A 13,944-nucleotide genomic window follows, 5' to 3' on the forward strand; every position below is an offset into this window, starting at 1 on the left:
TCCAGAAGTCAAATTTAGTTGGTCTTGAGATTAAATTCTGCAAAGCTTCTGCTTCTCACTTTTACTGTATACCAGTGAGAAGTGGGTCTCGCATGGAGGCTCGAAGCAGGATGTACCATCATTACAGAAGTGCATTCAAATTAAGCTCTGTCTTCCTTATTTGCTTCTCACTTTACTGCATTGGATACCTTGGATTTCCTTCAGTTCCCTGAGGCAGTCAACATCTGTGCTGTACTGACCCATGGATACAAGATCCTTCCTGTGTGTTGCTAGTGGATTAAGAAACCCTTTTCCATTACCAATTTTTTTTTTTTAAATCTCCAGTGTTAAATAATAATCTCAGGATTATTCAAACTAATTTTTAGCTGAAAGTAAATATTTCATTAAATTTCAGATGCTAAAACATTACAGTAGTGATCAAAATATATAATTCTATTTTCTTGTATTTAAGTTACTGTTCGAGCACACTCCTGAGCGCATACGGCATTCCATGGTTTTTGGTGTTGGTATGATGTGAGAACCATTGTTGCTCTTACATTTCTACTGCTGCACCTTTGCAAGCAGTTAGTATGGGAAATCAACTCGCCTAAGATGCAGGCAGGGGGAGACAGAAGCCAGGTTACTACCGCAATACAACAAAACTGGATAAATTGCAAGTAGAGCAAAAACGGAAAAGAACCAGTAAAAGTGGGAGAGGAAAGGAGCTCCGAGATCGACAGCAGGGATTTAACACAAGTTCATGACTCTCAATTTATTGGGCACATTTGTATTGTGAAGCCTTCACATTATAGGTGAAGCAGAACAGCAAAATGTTCAGAGTATTACAGGTAATGGCAGTGATATGTAAGGGATTGCAGACTGAGAACAATGCTTGGTTATTTTATCAATCATAAGATCTGAGAGTGTTGAGGCGACCATAGCAACTGGGCTGGGTTAGTGGTAGAGCGTGAGCTGGTACTCTTAGATGAAATGGTGTTGAAGGAAGATGGTGTTTGGCTAAATCATTCTCTGGTCACTAATATTAGTGGAAAAAGTCAGTGCAATTGTTGCAGGTTCCTGGTTTTATGGTCAGACTTTTTTACTCACATTAGTGAAAGCAGGGAACAATATATATTTGAAATTGGTCAGTGTACCTAGCACAAAGGAAGATGGTTGGAGGTCAATCATCACAGCCCCAGGACATCGCTGCAGGAGTTCCTCAGGGCAGCGTCCTAGGCCCAACCATCTTCAGCAGCTTCATCAATGACCTTCCTGCCATCATAAGGTCAGAAGTGGGGATGTTCGCTGATGACTTCAGTGTTCAGCGCCATTCGCAACTCCTCCGATGATGCAGCAGTCCATGACCACAGCGGTTCAAGAAGGCGGCTCACCACCACCTCAAGGGCAACTAGGGATGGGCAATAAATGCTGGCCTTGCCCGTGACGCCCACATCCCATGAATGAATAAAAAAAGGACATCGAATCACAAAAATATGTATAGGATAAACACAAAAGTGGAAATTTCCAAGATTACTGGGCTAAGAATTAGCTCAAGAACTGATTTTTTAAAGCAAACTGAAGAGCTGTAATTGAGCTTTTTTGCAACCAGTTTATGTAAAAGTTGCTATAAATTTAAATTGGGAGAATCAAGTGGAAAACCTTCAAAATTAGGACATTAACTATACAGATGTTTCACTGGATCAATCTTTTGTAAAGGGTTGTTTACATGTGGATTAAGCTGCTATCTAATGCCATTAATGCTGAATCTGGAGATTTCAGAAGGGACCTGGACGGATTTCAATTATAGGAGTGATGGAGAGAAACTTGGATCTGAATCCTCTGGAGGTTGTACTTTTGAGTTGTGAGAGAACTGTAGGATCATGGTGGATTGGTGCTACATCCACCTGGTAAAATGTATTTGCTCAACCTGCTGGCCTTCCTTCCGTAGATGTGCAAGTGTTGGAGTAAAGGGCATTGTCACAAACCTGAAGCGATCAAAGATAACACTCGAGTTACAGTGATCCTTTAGCATGCGACACTAACTCTGCTGCTTTGAGGCGTTGCTGGACAATAGTGGTCATTTGTGATTCAGAGACCTTCAAGTCTGGGCAGTGAAAATGTTCCTGTTCATTTAGCCTCGTCATAAAGGACAAAGAAAGGTGCTCTTAAATTTGCTCTTATTCTTGAAGTGTCGGCTTTGGCTCAGTGGTAGCACTCACTTCGAAGTCAGAAGGTCATGGGTTCAAGCTTCACTCCTGGACCCGAGTGCATCATCTAGGCCGACATTCCAGTGCAGTACTGAGGGGGTGCCGCACTGTCGGAAGTGCCGTCTTTCGGATGGGACGTTAAACCAAGGCCCTGTCTGCGCTCTCAGGTGGACGGAAAAGATCCCATGGCACTATTTTGAAGAGGAGCGGGGCGTTTTCGCCACGTCTTGGCCAGCATTTAGCCCATCACTAAAACAGTTTAATTAGGGATTTATTTAATTGCTGTTTGTGGGATCTTGCTGTTTACATATTGGCTGTTACATTTCCTTACATTACAACCGTGGCTTCACTTCAAATGTAATTCATTGGTTGTGAAGTACTTTGCAAAGTTCTGCGGTCGTGCAAGGTGCCACATAAATGCAAGTTTGTTTGTTCTTTAAACTAATGTTATGAACAGGAGTGGCAGCAGAGCTCCAGCAACATTTTTGATACTCCAGTCACTCCTGAACCTGAATTTTTGAAGAGGATCAGATGCTGCAAGTGTAGCACCACAGAAGAAGTAGACAAATGTCCAGAAATTTTTTTTTGATGAAGCGCGTTTCAAAGTTTTCTTCAAGTCGTACTGTCACGACTGCTTCAAGACGATTCGGGTAGTGAGTCAGGAGTAATTTTCCTTCGCAAAGTTTAAACTTCTTTACTAGCTGATATCTGAGCATTTGTAGACTGACTGTCTCTCTCCCTGATTCTGTTAGCATTTCCCACAACATTTTTTTTAGTTCCCTGGACCCAGTGAAACGAGGCACAACTGGACTACATTCCGTGCCCTGATTGTTGCTGTATTAGCTGCCATCACTTCTATTATGCCACGGTACTACTTAAAACACTACCTTTTTTAGGCTTGGAGGACTAAAGGTTTAAAGGCACAACTACTTACTGTAATGTCCTTGGATTATTACAGGAGAGTGCTTGGGTCTTTTTCTGTCATCATAGCAGTGCCTTCTGTAGCTTCTAATGGGCACTGGCAAAATAGCTTGCATTGGACCGTAAATAGAATAATTCCAGGGGAAGGCTGCAGTCGGATTCACTCAACAAAGCAGGGAAATTCCTGATGTTTTCAAATGTGTAAGCAACAGCAGGAACATGCAGTGATCTCAGAAAAGCAGGACACAGGGCATTGCACTGCACAATAGTCTTTTCAGACTTCGACAGTCTCTTCAGTGCTCCCAACCCCGCAGACATTCAATACCATTTTGGCATATCTGTATTTCGTGACGGTGGTCGAGTAAGTTTGGTGGCATGGATTTGAAATCGACTACAGCAGGAGGAAATGCCATCGGTGAAATTACAAGGCCTTAATTCTTGAGCAAAATACTGCGGCTGCTGGAAATCTGAAATAAAAACAGAAGAGTCTGACGAAGGGTCATTGACCTGAAATGTTAACTCTTTCTCTCTCTACAGATGCTGCCTGACCACCTGAGTATTTCCAGCATTTTCTGTTTTTATTTATAGGCCTTAATTCTTTCCTGATTGAATGTTATAAGAGAAGGTTGGTGACTTTCTTGTGCCTGCTTTGACCTAGTTCTACCGTTTCATTTTGGAACCTGGTATGCTTCCAGGTACCTTTCTGGTTTTGATTTCCCCTCCCTTAGCCATAAAAAGGACACGGAGCTTCAGAAGTCTGGGTAATATCGCCCTATGTCTTCTCTCAACCGTGGTCTTAAATTCTTTGCATTTAGAATGACAACTCTGCTTCCTTACCTCATCCACTCTGAACGAACTGACTTTATTAACAACACCTTGCATTTATATAACGTTTTTAATCATAGAATAGTACAGCACAGGAGGCCATTTGACCCATCGAGTCTGCGCCGACTCTTTCGAACAGCAATCCAGTTAGTCTCACTCCCTGCTCTTCCCCCATATCCCTGCAATTTTTTCTCCAGTTTCCTTATGAAGGCTACTGTTGAATCTGTAGCCACCACCCTATCAGGTAGTGCATTCCAAATCCTAACCACTCATTGAGTAAAAAAGTTTTTCTTCATGTCCCCTCTGGTTCTTTTACCAATCACCTTATATCTGTGCCCTCTCATTACCGACCCTTCAGCCATTGGAAACGGTTTCTCTCTATTTACTCTGGAAACAGTTTCTCTTTATTTACTCTATCTAAACCCTTTATGATTTTAAACACCTCTATCAAATCTCCTCTCAGCCCTCTCTGCTCCCAGGAGAACAACATGTACTAATGTAGTAAAACATCCCAAGGCGCTTCATGGGAGCATACTCAGACATAAATTGACACTGAGCCAAAGAAGGAGATATTTAGATAGGTGACTAAAAACCTGATAAAAGAGGTTGTATAGAAGGAGTATCTTAAATGAGAAGAGCAGAGAGTTTTAGGGAGGGAATTCCAGAGCTTGGGGCCTCGATGGCTGAAGGCATGGCCGCTAATGGTGAGGCAAAAGGAAGTGACTCGAGGCCAAAGTTGGAGGGATGCATAATTTGCGGCCATGATCAGGGGATAGCATGAGAGCAATCTTGTACATCATTCACTTTGATCTTACTGGTTAGTTAGTGCGCTCTGTCACAACAGGGTGAAGTTGGCCTTTATTGTTTGCAACTTTCAAGCCTCAAGATTTTCCGGTGAATTGTTTCCAAACATATCTGGCGAGCCTATACAGTAATTAGGGTTCTTAGATTCACAGGCTGTTTCATTGAAGGATCTCCATTCTTCTGGAGCGTAGCTTGGAGGTGTGGAAATTGGTCTTCGAGGCATTAAATTTTGATGGATCCTTGTGTTTGCCCACCGGTCCAGGTTGTTAACATAACTAAATTATGCAGTCAAAACACCCATGAAGCTCCCATTCAAGAATAAGAGGTAATAAATGAAGGAATGTTATTCTATGCCTTTTGATTTTGTCTGATCTTATTAAAGGGTAGCTTATTATAAGACAAAAACAGTTTTTAAAAACCTGAAAATCGTGCGCTCACTGACTAGACATGTTGGCAAACTATGTCCTTGGTGCTTTTGAGTTTTTAATAAGGCCTTTGTTCTAATTAACACACTTCAATTCCTCTACTCACGCCAGTGGCCAACAGCCTGTTATTGATGCACATTTTAAACTGTAATGCAAGAATGACTTGGGATTTTCCCTGATAATTGGGAAGCAACATGAAGGTTGGATTCGAGCAACTGTTTCCAACGCTGTTTCTGGAGCCACTTGATGTTTTATGGAGGATACAGTGTCGCCCCCACCCTCCCCCTTAGGAACTGATCTAGGATTGTGTTGTTTCATATATTTTGAAAATTATTTATTTTAAAATTGGTAATTTTTCCATTGAAATGTTTATGCTTCATTTATTATTTGTGCAATCATGGAAATCAGTCTAGCAGGAAAATGTGTACTTACAAGGGTGATTTCCAACTTCACTCGTAGCTAGCTTCTGTAGTGTGCACTTTGTGAAATACCACACTGAGCTCGTTAGTGTTCAAATACATGATGTATATTCAGATGTGGTTTTAAACTTGCTGGAAAAAGTCTAGTGCTCATGATAACAGTGAATGACTTTTAAAAGTAAATACAGGTAGACTACCCTTTATCCGAACTTCCGAAAACCGAAACCCTCTAAAAACCGAAGGTTTTTTCGTTCAGCGTAAGTCGTGCGCACGACATGACCAGAGTGGCTCACGACTTGCGCTGAGCAGGGCAGAGGGTCACTGAGTTCCCTCCTGGGTAGGAGATTGCAGGCCGAGCCGGATAAGGGGATAGTGTATCCTTTTTCCGCACTTCCGAAAACCGAAATCGTTCAGTGTAAGTCGTGCGCTCGACCCCGACCCCCCGCCGGCCCCCCCCCCCGCCGACCCCGACCCCCCGCCGACCCCCACCCCCGACAAATTTCCCAGTCTTATAAAATACCTTCCGAAATCCGAAATTTTCCGAAAACCGAAACACGGCTGGTCCCGAGGTTTTCGGATAAAGGATAGTCTACCTGTACTTTATTGGTGAATGGCAGTTCGAATTACTTGATGGAAAAATTGAGAATGCAATATTGTCAAATGAAGAAATATTTCAAATCTTGAACCTAATATTAACACCTCGTGGCTCACAATTAATTTTAACTTGGGTCATTGTTGTGCGTGAAAGTTCCTGGATAAATCCATGTTTCTTATCTATAATCTTTCGTGTTTTCTTCAGACTGAAGAGAAATCCAGACTTCAGGATGAGCTAGAAGAATCCAAGGACAAGGCTCGTAGAAGGTCCATTGGCAACATTAAATTTATTGGTGAACTGTTCAAACTGAAAATGCTGACTGAAGCCATCATGCACGACTGTGTTGTGAAACTACTAAAAAACCACGATGAGGAGTCATTAGAATGTTTATGCAGGTTATTGACCACAATCGGCAAGGACCTCGACTTTGAAAAAGCAAAAGTAAGTGGAAAAGGATTGGTTTATTGTGCCATTTTGTGGTTTGGTAGTATGATGGTCTTCAATGGATTTCTCAATTGGGTATTCGTTTTATAAAGGAATTCTGCAGGGCGAGGTCCTATCAAAAGCTTGTTGAGCATTAATCTGCAATTTTACAACTTACGTTTTATAAAATGATGCCTGTCAAGTAGCTAACGTTCGGAATCGGAACAGCGTTGTCCCCACATTTCCAAGGCTGAGTGCTTAAACATGACTTTTTGTTGCTGAGCCTTGACTCGCAATGCCCTGCCATTCAGAGAATCGTGCAGTGGTGCTTAGCCTGAAATGTTGGGATTGCAACCGCAATTGAGATTGGACTTGGCGAGATTTACAAAATAAACAACAGTTTTTTTAAAAATTGGAAGCAGTGTCTTGCAGAGACTAAATAGTTGAGAAGGCCATTGTAAGGTCTTTCTTTAACCTGGATTATTCCTTTAAAGAGACTGTTCACTTTATTTGTGTACATCGTGCTAATTGCAAACAATGCGAGGGTGAGTTTTCACTTTATTTAAAGATGGCATAGTTGATTTGCTAAAAATAGTTTTTACATTGTTAAATGGCCATTTTGTGGAGTACCTTGGGTTTTTTTTTTTCCTCGGAGCTACCCTCATGGTTCATTTGGTAAATGCGGCTCTAGCGTGGAACTGAATCATACAGATCAAAAAGTCCCAGGTTTAATGCCGAGTCTGTACTGAGTTAACTTGATCTCAGCTGGGGTGGCACTGAGGCATTTCAATTGGCCTCCGCGCTACTGGACTAGGCAGGGGAAAATTCAACTCTGACCATGCTGGACGACTTGTGTGGACATTTAATGAGGACAGGATTGGGCTCAGTGTTCATGCTCCACCCCTTCATAGTGGAATGGCTACTGGCACTCATGATCTAGGGTCAGCATGAACAAGTTCACTTGGGCAAGGTTCTAAAAGATACTTGGTGACGATGGAACTATACACCAGAATGGTCATGAAGGATTGGGGTAGGCGAGGCATTGAAGTTTCACACCAGGATAGGTCTGTGTTGATGATTACGCTGAGCTGAGGATGTCATTGGGATACGAAGTTGGCCTAAATGTCCCTTTGCTTAGAGAAAGGTAAATCGGCTATTAACCCCAGTATTGGAAGTTTGTGTGAATGCACGTAAGATGAGGACAAGTTCCCGTTCTGCTGTGGTGGCCTGCCTCAGTCTCTCCTGTGTAATCAAATGGTTCACCAGAATTCACTGTTCAGACTTGCACATAAAGACTGACCATTTGGGTGAAGTAATGGAGGGCTGACAGCATCTATGGAATTAGAACCAGTCACGGTTTTCAGCAACATAGGTAAAGGGGAGGTTATCCGTGAAAATTGGGAGGCAGAACAATACAAGATAAAAGTTAGTTTGAACCAAGAAAGGTGTAATTTATTGTGACTAGAAATAATTCCTAGGCACGAGAAAAGTGCTGATACATTTTTATGGTACTGACCAAATGTTAGCTGGCCCAGTAAAGCTGCAACTACAGATTTTTCTCTCCTACCTTGGGGACATTTTGGTAATGAATTTTTAATTTGTAATTTAGAAATGGCTTTTTGTTGTCCATCAGGAGTGTAGTGTTGCAGTGCATTTTTAAACATGCACACAAGGTTCCAATCCATAGCGTCTTGGGGACTGTGGAAGAAATGTGAGTGCACCGTCACCCCCCGGGGCGGGGTGTCGGCCCGTCGCCCCCCCTATCAAAACAATGTCGAGTAAATTCTAGTCAGCCATTCAGCCATCACTAGTTCCTTCCTTTGTGGGTTGACATTACTGGTTTCTTTTCAAATATTCTGGTTTTATGTATTTCCAAAAACAGTGCATGCTAGTGCGAAACACAATTTATTGGCCAGTGTTTTGTAAGCACTTGAATCTTTAACTTCTGACTGAGCCTTGGTGTTCTGACTGACTGATACATCAGACATATGAAGTCACTTCAGTCCTGCACACCACTCTGCTATCTCTGTCCAGTGACTTTTTTTCACAATAATATCTGCAGTGGGCGCTCTAATGGTCAAAATTGGTTTAGTTCTTTTGTACATCCATGTGTTGGGAAGGGGCCTAATTACACAGTAAAAAATTGTTGTCTTTGAATTAGAAAACTGCTGAAATGTGGCATTCTGATCGTAAGTATTCAGAACCATTATGTTGACATTTGCAATTGTTGGCAATTTATTGCTAAGCCCGTAAATTAACTTGTATGGTTAATGATCAGTGCATAAAATATTACTGTTGTATAAATACTTTTAAAGAAATAACCTGCATTTATATAGGCCTGTAATTTGCAGTCAGCGGCAAAGCAAAGGCACTCACCGCTGGCCCCGAAGAAAGCTAGCCACAAAGATCTCTCGATCTCTGTGGCAAGAGGTTTGCCTTTTTCGACGTTCAATTGATTTCAGTGCTCTGTAATGGGAATTCCTAGTGCGATGCTGCAGTGACGTCAACAAGCTGTATAAGCAGCTAATCACATTGCAGAATTCTCAGACAGGAAATGAGAAGCTGCTTTTATCCGGACTTTTTTAAAATGTTAGAGACTGAAATAAAGATTGGGACTCTAGCATGGGGATATGGTAGAAGCTGAAATATCATGTACAAACTTTTAACAGGTCCACAGCACAGCCAGTGTCGGAGCACTGAATGAGCGCAACTCCGGGATTTCCGTGTTTAGATGCGCGTGTGCTAAATACTGAAGTTGCGGTCGGTTTCGGGGGGGGGGGTGGTAAGTTAGTTCACCGTCATTACCACTGCAAAATCCGGGCCGTAGTGTCTTTCATGACTTCAGGGTGTCCCAAAGCGCTTCACAACCAAAGAAGTACTTTTGAAGTGTATTCGTTGTTATGTAGGAAAATGTAGCAGTCAATTTTTGCACAGCAAGGTCCCACAAACAACTATGAGATAAATGACGTTATCCCATTTTTGTGGTATTGGTTGAAGGATAAATGTCGGTCACGATACTGGGGAAACTCCCCTTTTTGAATAGCGCCATGGGATATTTTGCTGACAGGACAGATGGAGCCTTGCTTTAACATCTCATCCAAAATGGAGCACCTTCGACAGTGCAGCACTCCCTCAGTGTCGGCCTCGATTATATGTATAAATCCATAGGGCTTGTATCCACAACCTTCTGAAGAACACGGAGCAAGTCCATGTCCCTCAGTCCATCAAGTCTGAAACTTCAACAGACCATCTGCAATGTTCTCTTATCATGATCTCTGCCTTACCCCCTATCCATTTAATGAGGAAAAGTTCTGCATAGTTATTCTCTGACCACCAAAATGCCAGAGTACTCTTGTAATATAAATAGAATCATGCCTGATCTTCCAAGCAAAAAATTATTACATTATTTACAGATTTTTCCACAGAGAGCCTGCATCTCTGCAGCAAGCAAGAAAATCAGTGAGTTTGGGTAGGTCTACTGGTTAATAGTTTTGAAGCTCAATTGAAACTGGTGGTGTTTTAGTTTGGCTCTCAGTTTGACATCGTGTGAGCCACCTCAATAGTACAACAGCCTTTCTTGGTATTAATTTTATGTACGTAGTAAGAGTTTGGGCATGTAAGCTTTCTAAAGACACTTTAACTACTTTTTTGTTATTGTCTCAATATCTTCATATGCTGTTCCGTTCCCCTCTCCATCACCCCCACTTTAACATTGGCCATCAGTGGTAGTCTCCATAGATGTACAGGACTGGCTCCGTTTTTTAGAGGGGCAACGGTCTGTGTCTGTGGAAATGTGCGCAGTATAGCGAACAAGGCAGATGAGCTGAGGGCACAGGTAGATACTTGGGACTATGATATTATAGCTATTACAGAGATGTGGCTGAAAGAGGGGCAGGTATGGCAGCTCAACATTCCTGGTTACAGGATTTTCAGACGGATAGAGAGGGAGGTAAAAAGGGAGGGGTGGTCACGGTATTGATTAAAGAAACTATTACAGCTGTGAGGAGGGATGATATGTTGGAGGGATCATCAAACAAGGCCATATGGGTCAAATTGAAAAACAAAAAAGGGGCAACCACACTGCTGGGAGTGTACTACAGACCCCCAAACAGTGAGAGGGAGATAGAAGAACAAATATGTGGACAGATTTCTGAGAAGTGCAAAAACTATAGGGCAGTAATAGTAGGGGATTTCAACTACCCCAATATTAACTGGGATAAAATTAGTGCGAAGGGTATAGAGGGTGCAGAATTCCTAAAATGCATCCAGGAGAACTTCTTTAGCCAGTATGTAGCAAGCCCAACAAGGGAGGGGGCGGTTCTGGACTTAGTTTTAGGGAATGAAGCTGGGCAGGTAGAAGGCATATCAGTGGGGGAGCATTTTAGTGCTAGTGACCATAATTCTGTTAGATTTAAGGTCGTTGTGGAAAAGGACAAGGATAGACCAGGAATAAAAATTCTAAATTGGGGAAAAGCAAATTTTGCTAAGCTCAGAGGGGATTTAGCCATAGTGGACTGGAAACAGCTACTTGAAGGTAAATCAGTGTCAGAGCAGTGGGAGGCATTCAAGGAGGAGATCCGGAGGGTTCAGACCAAACATGTGCCCTTAAAGAAAAAAGGTGGGACTAAGAAATCTGGATGTCTAGAGACATACGGGGTAGGATAAAGAAAAAGATAAAAAAAAGGGAGGCGTATGACAGATACCGAGGGCTAAATACTCCAGAATCTTTGGAGGAGTGCAGAAAGTGCAGGGGTGCAATTAAAAAGGATATTAGGAAAGCAAAGAGAGCATGAAAAATTCTTGGCAAGGAAAACCCAAAGATGTTTTAGAAATATATTAAGAGTAAGAGGATAACTAAAGAAAGGGTGGGGCCTATTAGAGATCACGAGGGTAATCTGTGTGTGGAGGCGGGAGACGTCGGTAGGGTTCTTAATGAATACTTTGCGTCTGTTTTCACAAAGGAGAGGGATGAAGCAGACATTGCTATCGGTGGGGAAGGAGTGTGAAATATTAAATGAAATAAACATAGTGAGAGAGGAAGTATTAAGGGGTTTAGCAGCTTTAAAAGTGGATAAATCCCCAGGCCCGGATGAAATGTATCCCAGGCTGTTAAGCGAAGCAAAAGAGGAAATAGCAGAGGCCCTGACCATCATTTTCCAATCCTCTCTGGCTTCAGGTGTGGTGCTGGAGGACTGCTAATGTGGTACCCTTGTTTAAAAAGGGAGAAAAGGATAGACCGAGTAATTACAGGCCAGTCAGCCTAACCTCGGTGGTGGGAAAATTATTGGAAAGAATTCTGAAGGACAGGATAAATCTTCATTTAGAAAGACACAGATTAATCAAGGATAGTCAGCACGGATTTGTTAAGGGAAGGTCGTAACTTGATTGAATTTTTTGAGGAGGTAACGAGAGTAGTGCGTTTGATGTAGTGTATATGGACTTTAACAAGGCTTTTGATCAAGTTCCACATGGCAGACTGGTCACGAAGTTAAAAGCCCATGGGATCCAGGGCATAGTGTCAAGTTGGATTCAAAACTGACTCGGAGACGGGAAGCAAAGGGTAATGGTTGAGGGTGTTTTTGTGACTGGAAGGCTGTTTCAGGTGGGGTTCCGCAGGGCTCAGTACTAGGTCCCTTGCTTTTTGTGGTATATATCAATGATCTTGACTTGAATATAGAGGGTATGATTAAGAAGTTTGCAGATGATACTAAAATCGGCTGTGTGGCTGATACTGAAGAAGGAAGCTGTAGACTGCAGGAAGATATCAATAAATTGGTCAGGTGGGCAGAACAGTGGTAAATGGAATTCAATCCAGAGAAGTGTGAGGTAATGCATTTGGGGAGGGCTAACAAGGAAAGGGAATACACATTAAATGGTAGGACACCGAGTAGTGTAGAGGAACAAAGGGACCTTGGAGTGCATGTCCACAGATCCCTGAAGGTAGCAGGCCAGGTAGATAAGGTGGTTAAGAAGGCATGCGGAATGCTTGCCTTTATTAGCTGTGGCATAGAATACAAGAGCAGGGGGGCGGTTATGCTTCAACTGTATAAAACACTAGTTAGGCCTCAGCTAGAGTACTGCGTGCAGTTCTGGTCACCACATTACAGGAAAGATGTGATTGCACTAGAGAGGGTGCAGAGGAGATTTACAAGGATGTTGCTGGGAGTAGAGAATCTTCGCTATGAGGAAAGACTGGATAGGCTGGGTCTGTTTTCCGAGGAGGCTGAGGGGAGACCTTATTGAGGGTATAAAATTATGAGGGGCCTAGATAAAGTGGATAGAAAGGACCTATTTCCCTTAGCAGAGGGGTCAAAAACCAGGGGGCACAGATTTAAAGTAATTGGTGGAAGGTTTAGAGGGGATTTGAGGGGAAATTTCTTCACCCAGAGGGTTGTGGGGGTCTGGAACTCACTGCCTGAAAGGGTGGTAGAGGCAGGAACCCTAACCACATTTAAAAAGTACTTGGATGTGCACTTGGGATGCTGTAACCTGCAGGGCTACGGACCAAGAGCTGGGAAGTGGGATTAGGCTGGATAGCTCTTTGTTGGCCGGCGCGGACACGATGGGCCGAAATGGCCGCCTTCCGTGCTGTAACTTTCTATGATTTATGTATCAGAGAGACTTTGGTGGTGGGGGGTGGCGGATTTCAGTCCATCTGTTCAAAATTCTGCTCCTAAAGAAGCCAAATATGTAAAGATCTGCAGTTAGTTGAATTAGTTAAATTGGTAAGACTTTTGGGCAATGGATGCTGGAACTTGTGATCAAAATCTTAAGACTACAGGAAGAGAGAAACTCCAGCCTTTAGAAACAGAATGATTTAAAAGCTGATTGCACTGTTTGAATGGAGGTAGGTTTGAAGTCTTGCTGCAGTCTGTCTAAACTTTTGAATCAGTAGGGTGTTGAATTCCCATGGGTCCAGCGTCCTATTTTATTTCTGGCATGAAAATCACCTCACACTAAAAAGAAATATTAATTTTAACCAGATACAGAGCAACCAGCAATATTTCACCCATTAAAAACTGCACAAATGCAAAATTTATTCTCGCCTTGGGTAAAAGGTATTCAATTTTATTCTCCATTGTTAACTCTCTGTGCTGTAGAACTATTTTTATGACTCTTGTCTATCCATCTGTAATCTACAGGATTGCCTGTGGCACAGACTACAAAATAAATTCAATCCGAATATTCTCTACGTGGAATGTGTGACTATGTAAAGTCCTTTTCGAAACCAGGACACCAGGAATCCTATATATGAGCTTATATGTGAACACAAACACTGATTTAGTATCTAATCAGATCAGCATTTAAAGTTTAACTCCGTGAAGAAGTAGCTTCCTTTCATCAGA

General features: G+C 42.4%; 1 protein-coding gene across 23 annotated transcripts in view; it reads left to right on the top strand.

The window, feature by feature from the left end:
• LOC147100499 (eukaryotic translation initiation factor 4 gamma 3-like) overlaps positions 1-13,944 on the top strand; it is a 290,666-nt gene that overhangs the window by 222,349 nt on the left and 54,373 nt on the right. For all 23 annotated transcript variants that reach the window (XM_085966798.1, XM_085966800.1, XM_085966802.1 and 20 more), the window contains one exon: positions 6,380-6,616. In XM_085966798.1, the coding sequence (XP_085822924.1) occupies positions 6,380-6,616 (237 nt within the window). The remainder of the gene's footprint in view (positions 1-6,379; positions 6,617-13,944) is intronic.

The sequence above is a fragment of the Somniosus microcephalus genome, chromosome 25 (genome assembly GCF_052327205.1).
Source record: "Somniosus microcephalus isolate GS21.2 chromosome 25, FLI_Smic_1.0, whole genome shotgun sequence".
Classification (NCBI taxonomy): Eukaryota; Metazoa; Chordata; class Chondrichthyes; order Squaliformes; family Somniosidae; genus Somniosus; species Somniosus microcephalus.